Raw genomic sequence first — 25,388 nt, 5'->3', positions numbered from 1 at the left:
TACAGTAAGTACAGGGACATTCCCCCCGAGGCAAGTAGGGTGAAGTGCCTTGCCCAAGGACACAACGTCAGTTGGCATGACCGCGAATCGAACTGCCAACCTTCGGATTACCAGCCCGATTCCCTCACCGCTCAGCCACCTGACTCAGCAAACAGGGACTTCAAACATGCCACAGACATAAATAAAATACCTCTAAAGTTGGGTCAGGACTCCAGCGAGTCGAACTTCAAATGATTGAAATGGTCATTGAACAAGTTTTCAGGCACAGATGCACAAATTTGGTTTTTCGGGCATCGCCCCACAATCTCTATCTCCTTAAAGATGTTGAGCAGGCCCATGTGTTCAAAATGAATGACGCTTTTACTTGCAGATTCCAATTGCAATGATCCCTACAGCAATGACACCATCATCTTTCTAAAGTACTATAATTGTTCCACAGATGCTCTGAAAGGGCTATGCTTCATCGAACCAGAACTAATCACAAAAAACAGCTCTGTTTCTAAAACCATTCTGCATTTCTCAGCATTCCTAATTATCCCAGTGAAGGGGGACTGTGTTTAACGGTGGAGTCTGACTACTGTACTGATATGTCAAATAATGAGACCTCTTTCAAAGCCCTTACATAAAACATAACGTTTATTCACCTTTCTCAATTCACAAGAACTGCATTTTTATGAAGATGACACTGTGAGCATCGCTTACACAAAAAGGGAGACCTCATTATCGACCCTAGTGGAGAGACATGTGGAGACCTTCAAGAGGCTCCAGCAAGACTCCGGAGCAGTGGATCTCAGTGACCTGCTGGGCCCTACAGTAAGAATTTAAAGGCTTTGGGTGGACAGGTCTCTGAAACTGGCTCAAACAGAATATAACATTTATCCACTGATGTTTGAATGGCAGTAGTCTGATTCAATAGTTCAATGATTAAATAGCCTTGGCTTTTTAAAGCAACAGTTTGAGGAGTTTGAGAATAATCAAGCGGAGCTGGTTCACGCAGGAGACTCTGAGACCTAACGCCTCACTAGCATCTCGTCATATCACGCAGTCGGGGCACACCTTCTTAGCAGGGCGGGCTATTTAAACAGGATATCACTGCCCTATGCATTGCTTAGTGCGACACAGGATGCTCTCTGTTTCAATCGGCTGCCTCCGCCCCCCCTGCCTCCACCCCCCCTGCCTCCGCCCCCCCTGCTTCCACCCCCCCTGCCTCCACCCCCCCTGCCTCCACCCCACCTGCCTCCACCCCCCCTGCCTCCACCCCCCCTGCCTCCGCCCCCCCCTGCCTCCGCCCCCCCTGCCTCCACCCTTGGTTCTGTGTTTCCCTTCGTAGGGGGAATGCGTTCGCTGCTCTCTTCTCGGATGTCGAGATGGTGTCTCTGTTGGGTGCGGCAGGAAGCCGCTGCAAGCAGAACCATCATGCCAAAACATGTATTGTGTGTAATAAAACATCCAGTAATCACTACTACTGAGTCCTCCTGCCTGAACTGGTTGTTCTTTTCCAAAATACAGTATTCTGCTAATTTCCTATTGTGGGAAGGTTGGATATAAGCTTTCAATTAGAGCACAGGCATCCTAATATGATCAGGTATTTGGCCTGCCTTCTACTACAACATGACCCAAGTCACAAAAACAAACCACATGGCAATGATACTATATGTACAATACATACAATATTAGATACTATACAATACTATACATAAATAAATATTTTTCTTCACAGTGACAGGGTAACGTTAATTAATAGTGTCTCTGAGCAACAAGTGCATGATATGCCTAGAGTTATCTTGTTCCTTGCCCGGCTGAGGATTCCTCTGTCTCCCAGTGTCACGTTCCCTGAGGAAATGTAATTGTCTACAACCCCCCGGGACTGAACTGAAAGCCTTTAATCACCGCGTGATAACATCCCGAGCATAGAACTCTATCTGGGGGCATATTAGCAATTACCTGGCAACTATTAATTACAGTTAATTAGAAGACGTGTCATCTTCAACACAGTCCCAGCAGGTACATTAACAGCACACCAGGAATTAGTCAGTGATAGACATGCTAAATAATGGATGTGAGGTAACAACCAGTTGTAGAACGGCTCGATCTACACAGGGGTTGAATTTCAAATACTTAGAAACCGACTGGTAGGCATTTCATGTAGGTATGTTTCGGGAGTTGTTATACCATTGTTCTATTTCCTACAAGGAGACACAATTCGGACCGTAGTCAGATTACCCACAATGCATCTGTGTTCTTATACGAGCAGAGTGTTCATTCAGTAATATCCCAAACCCAGCAGACACAGCAGGGTCTTGGTGTCACAGCCATCTTCATCATTTATTCATGTAGGTCAATAACATCTCTCACAATGGAGCTCGACTGCAGCTGCTAGATATTATTGGAGATGTCGAAGCAGAAAAAACTACAAAGGATGACTCACAAGTATCACAAAACAAAGAAAGAAATAGAAGACAAATAGCTTTCTACCGTGTTACTCCGCAAACACGCTCTTAATTAGCTATCGGTCTAAAAATGTTCACTATCCAGGAAATGACGACACGCAGTTTGATAATTGCTCTGTCTAATTGCAGGGTTATCCTCAGATGGCAGAACAATAGCATAATACAGCGGACCTCCTCATCAGATTGTCTTTCTTTCTGAACGGAGAGAGGGAATCCAGAGCAGCCCTATGGTAAAGAGGTACCCTCTTAACAGGCTCCATAGTCCCACGTCATCCCTTCTTTCTTGGAAGAGAGATGCTGCGTTGGTTAGTCTAATGGAGTGCTTGGAGGTTTAATGTATATTCCGTCTCCTGGGTTTACAGGTAATGTTCAGGTTCCTATGGAACTCTTCGATAATGAATATAATTTCGTTTTTGTGGTATATGAAGCTTTTACTGGAAAGGACTTTGGTCTTCTAGCTTGAACATGAAGGTTAATATTGTTTTTTGAGAATGGAAATGCTATATTTAGACCATGAGGGCACTTGTAGGTAATAAAAGTACATCATGCTCTTCAACATAGAGCTTCAGCCAAAACCCAATGAACAGACCTTAGAGGATCCAATTTAATAATTCCTAAACAAACATGATAGATTTTAAGCATAATCCAGATAATATTCACTTCTATACAACCATGGGGGTTTGTATTTTGGGGGGGGAAAGGGATCTGGGGTGCTTTGAAAGCATTTCAGAACAACTCATTCCTGTCACCAACTAATTATCCCAAACCACTTCCACTACAGGCCTATTCCATAAAGCTTAATTAGTGAGTTTGCATTTCTCCCTGTTCTCATCTTATGACACACGCTGCTTAGGTTCAAGCTCTCATTAATGCGAGAGGAGCCTAGGGGGCAGAACCCTGCGTTATAGAGGATAAGGCTGTGGAACACTCTAGAATGTAACGCCTGAACCATGGCCAATCCTTTTCTCTTGGAGTCTAGAGAAAAGGGAAAGAAGGAACACATTTGAGAGGGAGAAAAGGAGGGAGAGAAGGAGGGAGAGAAGGAGGGAAAGATGGAAAAAAGGGGAGAGGAAGAGAGGAACCTTTCGGGACTTTAGCTACCGGATAACAATTATTGATGAGTAACATCTGTCAGTAGGTGGTAAACTTCTCATGGGAGGTATGTGCGCACACACACAACACACACATACAACACACACATACAACACACACACACACAACACACACATACAACACACACATACAACACACACATAACACACACAACACACACACACACACACCAACACCTGCATCCAGGATTACCTGCCAAAAAAATTATGTTATGCCCCAAGCACACACCAGTGTAGATACACACAGACACCAAACACATACATACACGCTCATGCGCACACACACGCACACACACACACACACACACCCTGGAGCACCATGGAAAGGCATTACATCACACTTATTGCACCTTAATTAGAATCCATCACAGGGACTCTGAGACCAAATGTAGAGCAATCGTGTCTGAGTTGAAATCTCCATTGACACCAGGCTTACACAGGGGTCAGAGGCCCGATACACCAGCATGAGACAGTAATCCTGCCTCCAGCTCCCCATAAGACCCATGTTTAGGTTATTTAACCGAGGAAATTAGATCTTATATCTAAGACACAGTCTTTGGGTGGATGGGGACCTGAGTCCAACCCTGTTACGGATTCAGAATCTGCTCTCGCTAACATTATTCTACCCTTACCAGCCCAGAGCGTACAAGTGGGACTTCACCCTGTTAAGGGTATCGGGGGACATCAGTAAAAGGCAGTTTTAGCGTGTGTCTGTGTGCAGGATGAAATGAGGGAGGGAGGGACAGAGGTGGGAGCAGTCTCGTCTTGACACAGAGCCCTTGCTGTTCTCTTGAAGGTGCAGGGAGACAGATAAGGGAAATGGCCACCCCCCTAGCGCTGGATGTGTTGGGACATTCCTGCGGGAGACTTGATGAAGGTGGTTTTTTTTTCTTCCTCATAACAGACTCTGAGATGGAGAGAGGGAGGAAGCAGGTGAGCAGGAGATGGAGGAAGAGAGGGACGGAGGGGGGTTTGAAGGGCACTGGCGTCCCCAGAGACCTGCAAGAGATCAAAGGTGCAGAGGTAATGAGTGAAAGATGACAGGAAATGTGTTTTTCCACCGTCACTGTCTCACAGTAAAATGTCTTGGCTTATATTCACGGGTTATAGCTTGGTCTTCTTTCAGTTAACGTTTAGATAGTTAGTTCAAAGGGCAGAGTTAGGATCAGATCTTCTTGTAGGGCGGAATACTTACAGACTTGATACAACTCATCCAGCCCCTGGATAACCAATTTTGACATTTTATTCCTTTAGCTTTTATCCAAAGCGACGTACAAATAGTGCATATAGTAAGTGCAGGAGATCATCAGGGGATCAGAAGTCACAAAGATCTGATCATTACATAGAGGTTTTTACACTCACTCCTGATCAAAAGTGGGTCATTTTACACTTCACCTATAACAGAGATGATGCATGACTAAATGGAGAGGGGTAAATTCATGTCTGCGGGGGGGGGGGGACCAAAACAATTGCACAAACAACCTCGATACCGATGCAAGCTGACTGCCGAGCCTTCCCCTGTTTGGTTTTTCTGAAGGAAGAATAAGATAATGGACTTTGACATGTATTTAAGAAATAAGTGACAGCACTGACGGGGTAGGGAATCTGTTGCCTTGTGACATTTTATTGATTGAGTCTAAGTATAAATGCCCTTTCTCAATTTTTTTGGTGTGCCAAATGTCCCTATGTGCAATAGTACGTGCACCCCCCTTCCCCCTACACACACACACGCACACACACACAAATGCACACACAAAGGCAAATATCACACACACACACTTAGTCAGACCTCCACTCGGGTGAATCACAGCAAGGAAGAGGAAAATAACATCCTTGTGCAATTTTCTGTAGAACTTGTTAGAAGGAGAGATCTGCCATTGCCCAGGCTCCATTAACAGAGTCATGGGTACTCCTACATATTACTCAGCCCTGAGGAATATGTAACATTTCTATGTCTCTTCAGTGCAAATCGTGATGATTCATTCAAGGAAGATTTGTGTCAGTGAGGACAGGACCTGAGGTACAAAAGATCAGCAACCATTCACATATACATCAAATAAGTATCAAATTATTATCATGGAACAGTCAATAACAAAATGTGCCTTGCGACGTCCGGTCTGCTGGCTAACCATCCTCTGTGGAAGAGGCACACCCAGTCTTTGGAATGGAGGGGCCCATTGTAAAACGCCTCTACTGTATTACATTACAGAGTTTATTTGCCTAGTGGATGCTTTTGACCACGGCGACCCACCAGGCCGTGACTGTGCTGACAGATGGACGGTCTCTCTCTCCTCCACGCACACCTGGTCGCAATATGTCAGATACTGTCAGTGTGACTTTCACATGCTCAAGCATGTGTGTGTGTGTGTGTGTGTGTGGCTCTGGTTGCATAGACACACTAAGTGACATGTTTGGTGGAAAACGCAGGGGGATTCCAAAATTGCCCCTTGAAGAAGTGGTTTTGTGGGCGATCAAGACCCCCTAAAGACAGCAGCTCCCAGAAACCCCTGTCTGGTAAAATGACCTGGGACACATCACAGATTTCTAAACATAAAGTGAAATTATTTGTAATGGGATGCATCAGTTAGAGTTAAAGAATTGTTTATCATGCTGTAACTGCCTATTTTATTACCCATTCATAGCAGTGGAAGTCAGCCATGAAATTGCACTGACACATTGCATTGCACAACCACTTTATTGTCCAGCTCTCTCTTTCAGAGTAGGTTACAATTAGGGTTATCCTTATTTACGGACTCAAATGTATTTATTTGATATTACATACATCTTTCTGCAATTTATTTATAGGTGTGGGTATTCTGCACAACCATCTACGAGTCGTACTAAGGCTGTCTGACCTGATACAGTACAATCCTATAGCTACGTAAATCCACACAAGTTTAGCACAGCAGTCTTTACCTTTTATAACCTTTGCTAAATAGCAAACAAAATGCACCATTAAGCAACAAACCATCACTATTAAAAAAACACAGTGCTACAGAGACCACAGGGACAAGTGAAGTGATTGCAGACGCTTGAAATAAACGCTGAACAATCTTCTCAAGAAATAAAGAAACATAATTGGCTGTTAGACATTGAATTGAATGTTGCAACCCCAGAGGTTGCTATGCTCAGCCAGATGAGAACCATGCTGGAAGACCAACAACCTGGACGAGAATCAGGAATCAAACACAGGCCATGTGCTGTTTTTGCCTGGTTGAACCAGGAAAATGATGGGAATATTTGACACCTGTGGTTGAAACAATGTGTGTGTTGGTGGCAAATAGCTGCTGTACAGGGAGAGCTGCAATCACAGGCTTGTTGCATACTTTTGCTGTGCTATTGGAAATCATATTGACGCTGTTTTTGTATATTTGATCTTGTTTCCTGTAATCTTTCAAAATGTTTGAACAATCCCAGCAAACATTGTTCATGATTGGTTTCTTGATCTCTAAATTGTCCTCCTGTTGCTCAGATCGGTCCAAATGTGACAACAATGATGAGGCACTCTGAATCTTAATAAACAGCATTGTCTGACATCCATTCAGAAGCAGTCAAAGAGAACTAACATGATGGTTTCTCATTTCTCATCCTATTCATTCATCATGGTCCTTATGTGTTGCCGACTGGTAAATCAAAGAAAAGTGTTTCATAGAAAAAATGTAATACAGGTTTGTATAATGCCTCAGCTGTCAGACTTCCTGGTGGGGCTTGGACATAACACAATCAGACACAAACACCACACAGACACACTCTCTCTCTCTCTCTCTCTCTCTCTCTCTTTCCCTCTCTAATTGTCATGTACAAACACACACACACACACACACAGTACCAAATTGTTGGGAGGGACACCATTTATATATGAAGGAGAGGTCAGGGGTCAGAGGTAAAGGTACAGAGCATCCTTTCAAGATGAGGCTAAAATCCTTTAAGACATGTGACCTTGGTCTGTAGTGCCCAAGAGGGCTCATAAACAGGTGCTAGAACAGCTGCAGCAGAACCGCCCCTGGCCTGGGTGTGTCAGGGCGTCAAAGTGCAATACCATTATAAGTAAAGGAACAGAGATCGAAAGAACAGAGAGAAAAAAAGAGAGGGAGAGAGATTGAGAGAGAAAGAGAGAGGGGGACAAATGGAAAAACAGTGGGCTAACAATAGACCACCACGACTTCCCATTGGGATGAGGCGGGTGTGTATTCTTCCACTGTACAGAAACTCACAGAAAAAGAGAGCGTCATTTTCTCCCGCAGAGCATACCACATTTGAAATGCAGAAATATTCCAAAAGCATTTGTTCCTAATTATATTTTGCATGTGAGGATGCTGCCCAATCGTTGCGATATCCTGGTACAGTAAAGAGAAAAAGGCCTGTGTGTGTATGTATCTATGTGTGTGTGTGTGTCTGGTAAACCCGCTGCAAGGTTGATCGACAGCCCCACTCACTTAGCTCGGCGATGCTGCCCACCCGGGTAGCTAACAGAGACTGTTCCAGCGTCCTGAGCTCCGCTTGGCTGTAGGCGTGGCCCTCGCTGCCCTTCCCCGAGCGCTGCTGGTCGCGGTGCAGGTTCAGACTGTCCGGCAGGCTCAGCACACCTGGAGACGGGTCAAAGAGCAAAGGTTAAAGGTTCAATCTCAAGTAAGATGCATACAAGGTTGTTTTTTTTAAATCAAGAGTCCTATGCTACTCATTCGTCTTGTCCTTGATAAGAAGTGGCTGGTTAAGTGGGTGTCTGGTTTCCATCACCATGTGGCTATTGGCAACCAGCCACCAGCCATCAAGTGCTGTTATGAAAATTGCACAACAGCTATGACCTTGAAAGGCAATACATCATGTATTATATAACTGAATATATCTTGTTCCAAAGAAATGGGCTTTGCATATCTCAAAGCCCACCCTTAACAAACACAAGAGAGGCTAAAGGACTAATCAAATTAGGCCCACCCCAGGCTTTGTTTGGGTGGAATGAATGAGACAGGAGTATTGAGTTTGGCTACAGGTGAATTAAAAGTGACGTACATCCCTGCTAGTCTCACAGATATAGCACAAAGGACACAATGTTTCTCAACACATTTTCATTACAACTTGGAGGCAACTCAATGGATTTTCTGGTGTATGACATCCAAAATAGTCAACGTAGATTTACGTGCACACAAACACACGCGAACACATACCCAGGGGACCAGTCCTATAATGATGGTAGTGATGATAATGTAGCAAGATCAATGGGTCATTGAAAATGTTCCTTTCACTAAATATGGATCTGGAAGTTGAGATCCCACTCATTCCCAATGAACATTCCACACTCCCCATTCAGAGACCACAGTGTCCAGCCCAAGAATGCCACAATTCCCCAGCCAGGAGCCCTGCTCTCCCTCCCTCCTACGACCCGCTGGAAGATGGTTTTATTTCAAGACCCCAAATAGTTATAAAATAGCTGTTCCAATTTTGCCTGACCAATATTGACATAGCTTCCTTCAGGGTGTGTCTCAGAACAAATGATCTGGGTAGGTTGCATCTGTCATACATTTTAAATCAAGGTTTTGGTCAGAGGGTAGGCTGCAGTGTTTAGGTTTCTTCATTCTGGACATTCAGTTTAGGTGATGAATCACCAAACTTAACTAATAATTGCCCCTCAAAACTTGAGGAGGGCAAGCAAATTGGTTCAATCAAGTCCAATAACACAGTTCCAATGCCTTTCAAGTGCCAGACTGGAACTAATGCAATTTCCCTACAGACAAAAGGTCAATGATCAAGTGACATTTTCATCTTCAGTGACTTTGCAGCCAGTTGTAATGTAAATAATGACGTCCTGTCAATCAACATATTGTAGTTTTGTAAATGTAAGTGTAGTTTTGCCTCCACAGTCTTCATAGAGAAAGACCGGGAGACGACACTAGAATCACTGCTGGTTTCAGAGAAAGTTCTGTAGCATCTGATGTGACATGATCACACACAGACATTTGCAAAGATCCCCAATTTTTTATAGAAGTATGGTGTGCACAGTTCCAAATCACGATGAATCATTTCATATCTCCCTCTCCTCCTAACCAAAGTATGCACTCCTGTGGGTTTGGGGAAATACATTTGAATATTTCATGATGTTCTGCTTTATCAAGACCCACCATCCCCACCGCCACTCACCCTGAATCTCCCTAACTCTCTGTGCTGCGACTATTCTTTTAATGTGATCCAGGGCTCCAGAAAGTTCTTTTTGCTGCATTATTCATCCGATTCAGATCAAAACATTAAAACATTTTGCTTGCCTTCCTCCGTCTCACTCTCTCTCTCTTCCTCCCATGTTATCTTCCTCCAACACTTGGCTTCCCCAGATAGAAAAAGATGCCGTTTTGGATCCTCTGATATATTTACGTATTTAACATCAGAGGAGAGAGGAAGAAGGGAGGTCCCTCGGAGGGCTGGCACCCCAACAGACAGGGACAGGAGCAGAGGAACCCTCCCCCAAAAAAGTTGTCAAGAAAACCATTAGCCCAATCACAAACACATGATTAGTATTATTGGGTCAAAAAGCAGAATGGTTCAGACTTTGACATTCATTGTTGTTACACAGTTGGTTCTATTCTCTCCGCTTCCTGCAGATAAAGGGAAATTAGAAATAAGCTGAGAGGATATCCACAGCGCTGTAAAGTTAAGTAAGCATGACCTCCATTGCTATTCTGGGATAGTCTCCATATGCAGTGGTTGTTGGGTGGAGAGAGCAGATAGACACTGGGTCAGGGGGACAAAACCACATTGTGCTCCTCAAGCCCACCCCTGCATTGTAGCGGCAGATATTTACTGCTCACACAGGTAGAAATTATTCATGTGCTATTGAGCGTTCCATCTCTGAGAAGCTCCCCAGTCTGGCATGGATAATGAAAGAATATGGGAATAAACAAAGCAGAGGATGAGTAGGCCAGGAGATTCGTCCGTCCTGAGGGGATACAGAACATGAATCATCTAAGAAAAGAATGACTTGCTTCCTGACCTTTAGGTGAAGGTACAACTCTGGAAAAAGCACTCAAACTCAGCCAGAGTGCTGTGTTCGTCATCTAAACATCCCAATGTAACACGAGATAACATACAGGTTGAAAGATTTTTTTTTTCCTGATGTCCAAAACTCCTCCTTTCCTATTTATAAACGACGGAGGAGACCAATTTACAGTTCACAGGACTTTGGAAATGGAAAAGTTGTGGAACTGGAGTAACTATACACATGTCTGATCACTGGACACACTCCAGGCTTTCACCCATTTGTGGGTGTTGCTGACCTTGCGTTAGTCATGGCAACTACTGATGTTTTGTTGGTGGAGAGAGACACAACTGCTGCGTCACCATTGATTAACATAATCTGGAAGCTTCCAAGAGAGATGGAGAGAAAACATATGGGACAAACACAAAAAACAGATGTCTGCATAAAAACACAATTATTCAGAGTTTATTCAAACGATAAACAACTAATGTTAGTTCATTCGTTTCTGCTTTTAATCCCCTTAATTATGCAGAGCTGAGCAGTAGGATTGTTTGTGTGTGTTTTAGACCCAACTTTGTATCCTCATTACATGGTCCCATTTCTGTTTGTCTGGCTTGGAGCAATTTGAAATCGTTTTCTCTCTCTTCAAATAAATAATGAAAAAGAAACAGAAAGAGGAAATAGAATTTCCCTCTCCTGTGTGAGATCAAGTATGTTGCATGATGGGATGTGAGTCCTAGACTTCTTCAACTCACCCATCTCACACACAATTCTAAATATCTCTCCGCTAAACACAAGTTCATGCACCGTTACAGGAAATCATTCCTTCCTAACTGGCAGATCATGAACCACTTCCACTGAAAACCATTAGATCCATCACAGTGGTGTGACAGAGGAGATGTCACAGTTCGAAGCAAGTGTTTGAACACAATGCCTTCAATGACCTTCACGATGAAGTCAGGAACATTCAGGTGGCCTCTTAAAGGACAGCAGTGTGTCTCAAGCAGAAGCAAGGCTCTCTCTCTCTCTCTCTCTTTCTCTCTCTCTAACCATCACTGCAATACAGAGCTCCTTATTTGCTTGTGGAATGTCCAATCGATTTCTCTGTAGCGGGTAGCGTGCTCTCTCTTGTCAGGGGAAAACTCAACCAGAATATTAACAGGTGGTCACCATGGCAACAGCCAAGAGCTGCCCAACGGCTGTGTGATTGGCTGAGCTGAAAACATTTCTACTGTAACCATGCGCCAGTACATGAAACTTCAACTGTTACACTAGGAGCTGAAACACAGGCTCATAATTATCTTTTGAGAGTTGTTTTAGAATAAAACTTATTATAGAAGTAACACATTCAAGTTGTTGTATTTCAGCATATTCAATTGTTTGGATAGAATGACTGAACAAAATAAGTCTGATGATCAATTCTGAGTGAACAGAGCGTGATTGACAATTAGTTGTAGGTAAAATGGCTAAATCAATTATCTGAATCACCGATAGCGGCAAGTAAATTTGCTTACTGCACATCTCGGATTTAGGCTCTTTTCCTAGAGTGAGCCTCTACTAGCCTCACTCTGAAGCTTTACAAGATCCCTTTTATATCCAGACCTTCTCTCTAAGCTCACTAAGGGAAAGGTTAGAGAACTCACTCGCAAGGCAACTGGCTTTAAAAGTAAATTGGTGGCGTCACTGGGTTACCCTTGGTGAGCACTCGACTGTTAGTCCATCTGAACACATTTGACTAGCTTTCGTGTAGAAGGCTTTCTCCTCGACCTCCAAAATCCTGCAGAGATACTACAGAGGCTATTGGTTGGGATGGGAGAGACATAGTATTAGCAGGTACCTTTGTTGTCCTCTGTGAGCATTGAGGCAAGGTCTAAAGGAATGAGCACTGCAGCAAATCAACCGTTGTTAACATTCTATTGGTCCATCACATTAAGTGTGCATTCTAAACTCAATCTGCATCCTGACACACCCACTGCAGTTTCGAAAATAACTCCTGTCTGTGATTATAGTTTAGGCATTGGCATTCAAACGAACACATTCATTTTCTCTTGAATGAGGGGCTTTTCTTGCTTTTACATTTCAACTCGATCCTAGAAGGAAGTTCCTTCACTCTGCAGGAAAAAAAAAAACCTGTTCAAGATGAAGAGCTCCTCTTCATAAATAAACCATCACTAACACATGTATCAGTTGGTGTAATGCAGATACATGGCGATTTGTTTACTTTGGGGTTGATTCTGCCGCGTTCGCAAGTCTGCCATGGACTGAGAGGAAGGAGTCATCTGCCTGCTTTTCAGTCCCATCAAAAGAGAGTAAAACTTTTTACATACCACCTTCCTGTCCCTCCTCTCTCCAACCCACTTTGGAAACTTTCTCAGAGTGGCACCGTTTGCATATTCAGATAGGCAACATTGTACTTCAGGAATAATATCCCTGCTGGAGCCTGCAGGAACTCCATGTTCCTCAAACAGTGAGTTGTTTGATGTAGAAGTACAGTTTCAATCTGATTAGTTGGACGCATTCCAGCCTGCTAATTACACCTCCCACTAAGAAACCATCCAGAACTCAAGATGCAATAACCCATTCACCATCAAAACTTTGGTTTGGAGAGGTGTGCGTCCATCAAATCAAATCAAATCAAAATGTATTTGTATAGCCTTTTTACATGCAAGCATGTCACAGAGGGCCTCACATACGCCCATAGAACTGCCCCTCAACCGAAACCCTCAAGGGGTTTCCATCATAGGATCAGATATTCTGTTCGATGGCCACACGGCCATCGAAACTCCAGCAACTGTCATAAAACAACATTCAAATAGTATCCACAATGAACCTGCATTAAGCTTGGTTCAACCTAATGCTCAAAAGACTATAGGCAGCAATCCTGTGCTGTGTGGGATGCAGTCAGTCACGTATACGTGTGGCGACGCATAACTTGACGCGTTACCGGGCCTCACTTTGCCTCCTGCGCCCACATGATGTTCCATCACACCTCCTTCACATAGCGGTCTTGTTCACCATGACAACCGCAAGCCCGCGCGCGGGCCCTCTCTGTGCGACAGTGTCTAGCTTGTGTTCCGTAATGAGTGTATTTGTATTTACTTTAACAGTAAAAGGAATATACTGTAAATATATCTATCTTCTATGGATCACGTAAGATATATCTCTTGATTTGTGGGTATAAAATGTCGAACGTGTTGTCTTCCAACCTGTCTAAGTCTAAGTCATCTACCTCTCTTTTGTAGAACATGAGAGTCTGTCTAATAACCCTGGAGATAATTAGCATTAATTGAGAAACACATTAATATTATGCGCGGCATCAACAATAACAATACCAAGCCAGATGGATAGCAGGCACTTGTGTGTGTGCTTGAGTCTGCGTATCTGTTTCTGTCTGCATATCAGCCTGTCTAACTGTCTGTGTAGAGACGTATATGCAAATAGCCTTGTCATAAAAACTGGAGCTGTATTCGTCTTTATAAATACACTCTTCTCTGAGGAGGTGCAGTCTGGTGCAGGGGGATATGCCTTCTCTCTGAGCTCTCCCCGGAGCTGGAGTCTTCTGACTCATCATGATCTCTCAGGGCGACAGGCTGAGAAGGGATAATAATGCAACAAGCAGCAACACAAACAGTCTGATGAGCAGGGAGGAGGGAGACCGTTACAAAGCCAGTGACATGGAAGGTCAGTGTGTGGTGAACATTGAAGGGCATACAGTAAACATTTCCTGCACACATATGGACACGCATGCATGCATGCATGCATGCACACTGATACTCACCGACACACCTGTAGGCAGAGTGCGGACACATGCAAAGAAAACAAAGGCACTCTCACACACACAAATACACACTGTTTTTTTTTCTTCCCGAAGCTCTCTTCCTGGGCTGTCAGTTGGAGAGTTACCTCGCAAAAGCCAACAGCCTTGGGTTTAGTTTGTTTTTCTCTCACAGACGAGCTCTCCAAGATAGTGTGAGGCTCCACAGAGATGCTGACAGTCACAGTAGGGCAGAATCCATGGATTTTTTGGTGCATAATAATACATTCACATGGGGTGAATATACATCGGCCCACGTTGAATACATTTTGGCCACAACTCCAGTATATGTGCATGCATCAGAAAATGAAAAGATTAATGAGACTTTAATCTTCTCTAACCTCTATTGAGGTCTTTAAGAATTCTTATAAAAATTAAGAATTCTTAATAATTGGGAGGGGGGAGGGGGGGGTTGAAGTTGCCAAGCAGCGATGTCACAGACCCTTGGGCCAAGAAAGGGGGGCCAGTCAGGAGAGGTTGTTAGGTGTGTGAGGATTCACTGCTCTGACCGCAGCCCTGGGCAGGACAGGGTTATATCTGTTCCTCCTGACACAGGTCTGACGAGGACAGTGAGATTGTGGGTTACCAAGATATAACCAAAGCAATAACAGAGAGAGGAATATAAAGAGAGAGTGGGAGTGTTGGAGGGGTAGAGGATGCAAGAGAGCGATGAGCAGAGATCAAAAGTGACAGAGGGATCTATTAGGATTTATCAGAACAACAAAGATCCCAATTGAGATGGGAGGAAGGGAGATCCACAGGCAGTGGGTATTGTCAAGGTGAGACGAGAGAGTTGGGAGGAAGAAATCCAGCTTTTCTTTACTTCCTCCAGACACACAGCTCACGACTTCCCCTGGCTTCTCTCCTCTTTTCCGGCAGCGGAAATTGACCCACAGTCCCTACTGGTTTGTAGTGATAAACACCAGCATGGAATACACAATGAATAGTGTCCAAATATTGACTGGCCCTGTAGGCTAGAGATTATGATGTTTCTCTACTGCGTCTGTTTAGTGGCAACAGATTCTATCCTGAGGGGAGAGATGGTTGTTTCAACACAACGACACCCTGAACAAATTGGGGACATTTCAGAGGCCAGAGTCAAATTAGAGCTCATAAAAAATGTATGGCATAAAAGCAATAGTAGTATCCACAATAAACTGCTGCTGTAGTTTAAAGGCCAAAATGTGACTTTGATCAATACCGATTATACTACAATCAATGCTGTTTCTGTGTGTGTGTGTGTGTGTGTGTATGTCAATGTGTTGTGTGTGTGTATTTGTGTGGGTGGGGGGGATTAACATAGGGTGCATATGTTTGATGTGAATGTGTTTGAATTTGAAAATATGGGTTTGTGTATTTTTTCATACGGTGTATACTTTCACTGAGTGGCAGTGTGTGGTTTTAATAATACATATGTGTGTGTGTGTTTCCAAAGTAAAAGCAGGTTATTTCACACAGGCATTCCAAGGCTGTCGAGCAGGAGCCAGTCCGGACCCCCTCCTCTCTCCCTTCTTCCACTCTCCCCTTCCGCAAAGAGTCTCTGAAGGGTTAATACGATCCATAGCCCCCTGAACGCGGCCCAATCACAGTGTTCCGACATCCCTGGGCCTGCCCAGATGGCCGCCATATGTCGGCGGAACAAGGACGCGCTGCCAGGAACACGCCGGTGGAGACTAGCGCACAAGATGGCGGCCATGGTTTGTTTACCCATGTGCCCCAGTGGCGATTCTTACTGCATGCCGCTGTCCGGCAAATGGCTGTGGCATGTTTAATATAATGAGCATATGGCGTATGAACAAATCTGTTCATGAATGAATAGAGCACATGTGTGCAAACACAGACACACAGACACACACACACCCACACACACACACACACACACAAACACACTTACACACACACACACACACACGGAGCCCAGTTCATTCTGAAGCACAGATTGGAGACACAATGCAGCCCTCAAGTCTGGGCTGATGACAGGACTCAGGGGAAGGCACTCAGCATATTAAAATGACAAGTGAGCTTGGAAACAAAGAGTGTGAATGAGACAAGAACATATATATCATCAGCCTCTTTTTACAGCCTCAAACAGAGACTAACTTCAAAGCCAGTGAAATTATGACATATCTTTGTTGATATTTTTGGGAACAGTTACATTATGTTACTAAGTTTTCAGCTTTTGCCTGTGGTAACAACAAGTGTAGACATGTCTCTTTTTAATGTGTGAATGTGAAACCACCAGAAGTTGTAATTATTACTGTCTCTGGCTGACAGTGCAGCGCTCCACACTAGGAAAGGAGTCAACTTATGAGGTGTTGTCACAGGTTTTATCACGTCTTTCACACACACTCACACACGTAAACACACACATACACACAGACACAAGCACAGACATACACACACACATACAAAAAATACACTACAACTTCAAAACCACCCTGAAGGTGTGACAACTGCCATTTTCAGTGTCTGCGTGCCACAGATGAGTTTCTCTTCCCAACCACAACCAAACGGTGATGGCTCATATTACACTAAGGTATAAGTGTGGTCTGCCATTACACTAAACCTACTTTGGAAGAGAGATTAGATTACTAACAGTTTCAGACTAAAGTTCTGTCTGGGTATACTCCATTAAACTCAATGGTAGAGTAACTCACTAAGCTCCAAACAGATAAAACGGACTAACGAGCAAAAGAGAAGAATAAAATTACTGTAAAAGGCAAGTATGTGCTTTGCTTTTAAGTGAGGTAGGAGAAGGAGCAAATGCTAAGCCAATATATCAGCTACGATACAAAGTATTCAAAGCTTATTAAGCAATGCTACATCTCAATGGGGCCTTAATTGGAACCTATTCATCAATGTCCAAAAGGTGATTTCAGAATGAACCCCTACAAACCATCCACACACCGTTTCAATTTAACTCCTCATGTTCTCCCTTTATTAGAGGTGTCTTGAGATACGAGCTTCTCCGCGTGCAGCCACTCTCCCCGTCTCTCAATTCCTCTCTCCGTCTCATCAGTTGTGAGAGCTGGGAGAGACCCCAAGAGAGACCAGAGTCAGCCTACAGCCTCAGGAGCTCACCTCTGACCTCTTGTTTATTAGTCCTGCGTTTGACAGGCCTGTCTCCTCTTTAGAGAGAGGGTGTGTGTGTGTGTGTATGAATCTGGTAAATATAGCCTCGTCTGCATCATGTCTCACATGCCAGATTAGCATGTTATGTGGGATAGAGAGAAGGGAGGGGTGGGAAGATCTGTGGCTAGAGATCCTGCTTTGAAATCGGTACACCTCCCATTTCGGTTGCCCTTGAGCGACTTTGCGACGTTGACGAGAGCGTTATTGGCGCGCGGCTCCCTAGTCTTCCTGGGAGGAGATGAAGCCGAGACAGGAGCCGGGGAAGCCGACATGAGGCAGCTTAGTGTCAGGGAGGCTGGCAGGGCGAGGCCTGGCTGGCTGGAGAACAGGATAGGAGGACATGATCTACACCCAACCCTACCTGATGCTCCTCAAGAGCAGCTCTCCCCTGCGCACTCACGGTTCAAATCTCGTCTCCTAAAATCTTTTCTCGGCTCTTACTTTAGCATAAACCCTCCTGGCAGGTGCTGTGTGCATGATTTCGAGAGAGTGGTTTCTAAGGAATACGCAGTAAGTAGCTGCACAGTAAGATTTTCTCTTGTACAACATTTTTCTCGCTAATGAGGACTACTTTTCTGTCTGAGTAGGTCTTCATAAACCTCTGCAATTCCCCCATGTGTTGCTCTCAAATATCTGCATTAAAATAGATATATTACGTATACGTAATAGCTGAGGCTACACAGTTTGAAACTCCTGACCTTTGAACTGCCTACTGAGAAAAAAGCATCTGTTCTTAAGCAGCGTGTGTCATGAGTAATCCAGCCTTTTCAGAAGAATTAACAGCATTTGTTTCCGAATGTTCGATGAACTTTCAACCCAGCTCGGAGCTCATCCACTCACAGAGATGACAACAGCCACTCACACTCAGCATGTGTGTGCCACTAAAGTGAGGTGTGATTGACAGCTACATGCGCCAGCCTAGCAAGAGCAAGATTGGGAGAAGGAGAGGTAAGGAGAGAGGTTAAGAAGACCCTTATAGTGCCTCTAGATAAGCTACACCTATTTGTGTGGAAGCAGAATATAAGTGTTGCTGAACAGAAGAACATATAAAAATACAGACAGTTCGTGGAAATAATTACTTACCAACGAAATACTCTCAGAACTGAGCACTGAGAACAGATAATGGATTGCATTTTGTGTTTACTATGGAAATACACTATTTTGTATGTCACTTTGGTTAAAAGCATCTGGTAAATGGATAAAATGTCATTGTAAAACCTAAAATGTACATCCAAAAGCTGCAAAAAAGCAACTTTCAACATTGTGTCTCACACTCAAAGTGATTTGTCAGAACAGAAGTTAGACACTACAAAAATGTATCCCCCTTAGAGAGTGTTGTATTGTGTTATTCAGAGAGTGCAGTTTACATTTCCACATATCAGTAGCACAGCAGAGGCAGCAATATGCCTTCTGTGTTCGTAGTCTGGCAGCTTTGAGTTCTTTACAGCTCTCTTGTTTTTGCTCCACAGCTCCACCAGAGTGATGGGTCATGCAGCGAGGAGGGAGAAATCAACCCAGCGAGTTGGCATTGTCTCTGGGACCAGATGGTGACACGGAGTGCTGACTGGAAGAAGGTGGTGGTGGTGGTGTGGGTGGGAGGGGGGGGGGGGGGGGCGCTAAGGGGGAGGGTGAAGGCAGAGGCGAGGGGGAGTGTGAGAGGGTGAAGAATGGGGGTGTGTGCAGGGTGAGGGCCAGAGATTCAGGCCTGCCCATTCCTCATCCTGCCACTCACTGTCACCGGTGCACCACCCAGGAGCCATGGTGAGGGCTGGGCAGAGTGGGTGTCGGTCCCAGCCTCGAGCGGGCAGGCCGGGCTCATCACCACTGACCTCAGCTGTCAATCATTAATGAAGGGGTGACATGAAATGGTGCTGTCACAGCAACACCCTGAGGTTACTTAACTACCTGGGATTGTTGCCATGGAGATGCTAGGGCCCAGCTGAAAACGAGTACAATCTGTTAATATCAAGAAATCAAATATGACAGCTCCCTGAATGTATATGAACTGCATTGGGTGACGGCTTTTCGGCAAACACTGAAACGCCATACTGAAACTGTGCTTCTCACGACTGTGGACTTTGGGAAATGAGAAAATTACAACACTGAAGCAGCAGAACATATCTGCTAAGAAGCAGGTGTGTCGGCAGTGATGCATGGAATCCCAAAATTGGCAAAGAGAAAACTCAATCAGAACAGGGCATTGTGACGTAAGGTTCCTCATCTGTTCCATAGTTTAGATTAGATTGTTGTTTCTGCTCCACCCTTGCTGCACTGCTGCTGCAATGTTTTGGTAATCAAACACCCACACACAGAACAGACCCCCACACACAGCTGTACTACTCTAGGGCGTTTGTCTGAGTCTATGGTATTGTGTGTAATCCCTTTATTAGGGTCCAGGGAGCTGAACAATTACACAATCAGACTGTCACTCCATTTAGTAACTAGTTCTTACAACAACCTACCTGCTCATACATGTATAACACACAGAAAGGCATGCGTCTAAAAGGTCGAAAAAAGCAATTTCTGTGAATTCCTAACCCACATGTGCTCATGGCCCAATTTACAGATGGAAACTCCCTAAATCATTTTGCCTGTGCCCACTCTCCCACTCTCCTTCCCCAACCATATGGCAGGCAGCCTAACTCCTACAGGGGTGGGAGATGAGGGCAGGCGTGAAACAGCACGCCGTGAAATCAAAATAGATTTATAACGGAAATCAGAAGTAGGAAATCCCATCAACGGGGAGATCCCAGAGTTTCTGGCACAGATTCCTCTAGAATACCTCTTCTCTTTCTCACTGCACAAGGCCAGGGCTGTTGCCTGGTTACCTCGCACATGCGGTGGTGTGGCATTGTGGGACACTATGGGTACCTTTTGTGTGTGTCAGGAGAGCTGAAACATCACACAATCTAACAAACAACTTCACAAAGCAATTTACAGGTGTTACATTTGCCTACCTACCCATGCATAATGCATACACATGCCATTTGAAGCATACGAGCGGAAGCTAATATTGTTCAGTGTGGTACTATTCCAACAAAAAACCAAGGCAGATGCATAATGCATATAACTGTACATATACTGTAACTCTAGTTTGCATAAAGTATGTCATCACAAGCATCCATCAGCACTCCAGGAGGAACATCCCCAAACCCTTCTGTTCTCTTTCTCGGTTTCACACCAGTGTACTGTAAAATCGTCTTTCCTGCAGACAAATCACGACGCGCAACATAGCCCCCTGCCATGCAAATGAACCGACAAGTGCCCTGATCCCCAAGGACTCAGCCCAGACAGATCCTGGTGAGACTTCTAGTAGAGTATACGGTGTTATACTGTCATGAGAAGCTCTGACTACCAAAATACTGGACGATTCACTTCAGATCTTCGTACTTTCTCTAATCACACAATGTTTATATTTCACTCTGGGTGAAAGCTTCTGCTTCAGGAATAACATGTATGTCATGTAAATGTGGAAAATGAGATTGCATAAGTACTCTTCCACAAGGGAATGTCCATTCAGAGTTTTGTCACTTGGTCCCGGACAAGCAAGCCTGTCTTTTTTGTCTACATCAAATACTGAATGTGCTCCACAGTTGGTGACCATCAGGGTGGCCAGAGGCTCTCGCTAGCGCCGGTGGGTTCCTCGCTTCCTGTCTAGACGCTCTTCCATCAGATGACGGATTGATCAGCTCACTGCGTCCCTCAGAGGTGGAAGTGGGCCTAAACCCAAAAGCTCACTTCTCATCACTCCCTGAGCACCATCCGTCCGTCCGTCAGTCAAGCTAATCAACGCTGACATTGTTTTCTGATCAAGATACTGTTCCTGCTAAAGCTCTTCCACTGTGGTTCCAGTGTGACCTGAGTCCACAGGAATGCATGGAAATCCAGTGACCTATTTTAAGGAACTGAAATTCCTTAACGAGCTCAGATTTTACTAGTCAGAGTCAACTATGTCTTTGTGACTTCTATTAAATAGTACCCATGGCAGAGGGGATGGAAGCAGACTACAGGACTGTTCTGTACAGTCAGACGTCCAGCCTGTATAAACACACTACTCTGCCCTTGTACGAATAACACAAGGAAATGACTGACTTCTTTTCGGTTACCTGTTTTTATTCTCAAATTGTAATGAGGATGTGTGGATGGAATGATTCAGTATCAAAGTAAGACAGGGGCGGTTTTAGAAGAACAGAAAGCAACAATGGAGGATAATCTCTCCCTCTCAGCTTCTCCAAAACGCCCATATTTCTCAGTCCAGGCTTTTGTGTCCGTCTCTCTGAGGATATAGTTGCAGAGGTAGGGCTGGCTCCCCAGCTGAGTGCTCCATTACAGCTCTCCTACTGTGCATTCCTTTCTCTTTGACTGTGAGGATGCATCACTCATTTATTAAAAAGCATTTGACTGAAAACCAGCCAATTGTTCCTATGTTTCGCTCAGTTCTTTGCCTTCACATAATCCTTTGTTGGATTTGTGGAAAAAAGGCCTCTGTTGTAACCATGGGTCATCAGTCACAGAGTTATTAGAAGAACTCTGGCAAAGACATGTGTTTGGGAATACTGATAAATATGTACCATGAAGCTGCTCTCTTTTAATTTCCACTCCACTTTTCTCTCACTCTCTTTCGCTTTTTCTTTTTTGTAATTATAATGTACAAACATGTTCAATATCACTGGGGGAACAAGAAAAAACTTGCTTTTAAGCAGGAAGTGAGAGCCATAACTGATCCAAGGCTTTACATGTTTGTTGCAGGATTGAAAGACTCACAGTAAGTCCATAGAAAGATGATAATTCATATTTTTTAAACATTAACATTTGCCCTTCAACATTTACCTTCACAAAGACAGGAATACTGAAGCTACTTATTTAGTTGTGCTGGCCATAGTGGATTTTCCAGAATTTCTGTGAGATTTGACTGTCAAAGCCTTTTTAACTTAAATAAAACAGTTCAGTGGCTTATTTGAGAGAGGATTCAGCAGCTGAGTACAGATGATTAAGTGGATCCTTACCATTTCACTGTGTATTTATTGTCTCCTTCATCTTCTAAATGAAGGTCAGCATGACACTCTCTATCCATCAGTCAACTCAGGCCCTTATAAATTCACCAGGAAGAAAATGTGCATAAATGGGCAGATAGGACGATTTACAATTATAGTATTTGGGTGTGGGTTTGACGACGTTTCGGACAGGAAAGATCCCTTTCCACTTCCTGTCAAACTCATCACCGACCAATTCATATTTTACAAAACAACCTTGATCTGAATGTAAATGAAATGTAAATGACAGTTACCCCCTATCCCGCCTAAAATGTCCCTGTCACTTATCCTCTGTGGAAAATTCAATGTCACCCCTCTCAAACCAAGCCCAACAGGGCATTTGGATGCTTTTCACATGAACACACATGAAGTAGGTTACAATATCCCCCAACAAAATTCAACATTAAATCCACTTCCACTCATGACACCAACCAAATGTGCACAATAGCTGAGAGTGAACAACTTCCTCGTTCACCTCGGCAATTCATTTATGCTAAACGTTCGCTGCTTTCCAACGCACAAATCACACAAACGGAGACCAAGAATAGCGCATGAAAGGCTATAAATTAAAACCCAAATCTTTCTAATGGATCCCAATTCGATTCAATGCTGTGAAGAGAAAATGGGTCCTGGGGAGTCACAACCAACCGATGACTGGCGAAGAGACAAATGGAGAGGATCTTAGAAGAGGACATTTTCTTGCTCAGTCAAATGATGACCCACCAAATGCCGGAGATCTGTGATGTCCCTGCATCAGGTGACACTCTTTCCAGAAGAGCTATTAGTCATCACAACCTTGCTTATTTACGTTAGCTTCAAAGTGGGTTCATGAGTCCATGTTCCCTTGAATAGCTTGAATAGCCAACGTGACACAAGCCATTTACTAAAAAACATGTGAGGAAGTACTCCTCAACACATCCATGCCAGGTGAACCAAACATCCACACAGCGAGCCAAAAGCACTGCATTATTTACCAGATGATGACTCTAGGTTTTCTTTTAGCTGACCTAACCTTGCTTCTGCAACACTGTGAACTTGCAGCCAGGGCCGTCTTACACATATCCCTTAACTGTCTCTCCGACTATCCATCTATCTCTCTATGTATACAGTATATTTAGCATGTATTTCTTTCGCTCCTGCTCTCTTTGGCTCAGTTCAGAGAGGCTCTCACTTACATAAGTGCACCAAGTTAAGGAGTTGGGCTGATGGAGGATCCGCCCCCGCAGGCTCTGGGGGTGTGGCTACTCTTCCACCCCGCCGCCCACCAAGCCGCTCCTCAGCTGACCGCGCTGTCTCCCAATTCACCTCAAGCCGTCACCGCGGGCAGCGGCCGGCAGCTCTGGGGTTACAAGCCTGGCTTCTTGAACGGTGCTGGGATACTTAGTACCCACTGAGACAAACGTGATACAGCCCTCGCACACACACACACACATACACTGAACAAACACACGCATTCTGAACACAAACACTGCACGCACACATCCAAACACACAAATACACACGCAGAAACTGAACACACACGTACACATTAAAACTGCAGGATGGTCTACTGGGAGGAAATTAGGCTAACAGAGGAGGCGTAAGCAAAAAGGCATTTTTGATGTAAAACAGTTCAGATAGGTGTAGATGGGCGAGTCTTTTAATCTTTCGGAAGCATGATGCTAGTGAGGATAAGTTTTATTGTAAGGTGTGTCATAATTCCCAGAATGGAGACAAGACTTCTTAAGATCAGCCTTATCAATTAATCAACACACTCTCTCATCAACCTCTCTCTCTCCCTCTGTGCACACACGCACTTGCAGATAGGAGCTTTAGAAGACCTTTAAGTTAGCACATTGTAGCATTTAGGGCCTCCCTGCTCTCACTAACATCTCCTGAGGATGTCAAAAATAGCCATTTAATCCACCAACCTTTAAAAGGCCGTGCACCACATTCCAACTAAAAATATTGCAAGCTTTAAATGTACACATATTTCATTTAGAATAGTGCATATTCTGCCGCTAGCAAGTTGTGTCAAAAGGGTGAGTCTTCTCTCCAGAAATGTCTTTCTCTTCTACGTCTACTCCTTCCTGCTCTTCGCCCCTTCGTATCCTGATAACTTGGTCAGGCAAAACAGTAAAGCTTGCAAGTAGATACACAGACAAGCATTTCTCATTAAAATACTATATTTAAATTATGTGAACAAAAAAGGTGGCTTTGTAGATATAGGTTTATGTATGTTGATGGACTGGCGCATTGAGTTGAGGTGATGCAGAAGATCCAAGGTTTATCTTATCCAGTGACTCTTTCATCTAAGATATCTAGATAAAGCACCTCCAGATTAATTAATTTGTGCACGAGAGGGAAGGTGCCATCTTGGTTTTATCAATCAATTATTCATGCTATGTGTGTTTTTTTAATTCCCTCACAGCTGTGCTAATCCAATTTGTCAGTGTGCTAGGTCGTGGTGGTCTAAACCCAAACGAATAAAAGAACCTGTGCCACCCTCAGGGAGGCACATCCTATTATAATCAAGAAGATCCTCTCCGCTCTCCTTTGTAATCTCTACACAGGCCTTTCTCATTAAATAAGCTTTTCTGTTAAACTGGCGAATGCCCTGGAGCATTCACAGGCACTTGTTCTGTATGAGCCTCCTGGTCCCTTTACTGGTCCCTGTAATCAATTCAGCCGACCTGTAATTGTGATGCACTTGCTTAGTTTTGAAATATGAATATTTGGGATATGAAAAATCCATGCAAAGTTTCTCGTGTTCTGGTTGGCTACACACATTGTTTATTCCTGGGAACTACAGGTCTACTATGGTCTATGGGACTGAAGTGTAAAAAGAGATTAGCCTGCATTCAAATACCGTTTGAGGAAAAAGAAAATCTGTACATTTCTAAG

The 25,388-nt window shown here is 44.0% G+C and overlaps 1 protein-coding gene across 2 annotated transcripts in view; it reads right to left on the bottom strand.

Annotated features, from left to right (window-relative positions):
- The window catches only part of LOC136960126 (ankyrin repeat and BTB/POZ domain-containing protein 3-A), an 84,370-nt gene that overhangs the window by 18,186 nt on the left and 40,796 nt on the right, over nucleotides 1–25,388 (bottom strand). For both annotated transcript variants that reach the window (XM_067254474.1, XM_067254475.1), the window contains exon 2: nucleotides 7,999–8,148. In XM_067254474.1, the coding sequence (XP_067110575.1) occupies nucleotides 7,999–8,148 (150 nt within the window). The remainder of the gene's footprint in view (nucleotides 1–7,998; nucleotides 8,149–25,388) is intronic.

This window comes from Osmerus mordax, chromosome 17 (assembly GCF_038355195.1).
Source record: "Osmerus mordax isolate fOsmMor3 chromosome 17, fOsmMor3.pri, whole genome shotgun sequence".
Classification (NCBI taxonomy): Eukaryota; Metazoa; Chordata; class Actinopteri; order Osmeriformes; family Osmeridae; genus Osmerus; species Osmerus mordax.
The sequence above is the reverse complement of the archived record's forward strand: the minus strand, read 5'-3'. Positions and strand labels throughout refer to the sequence as shown.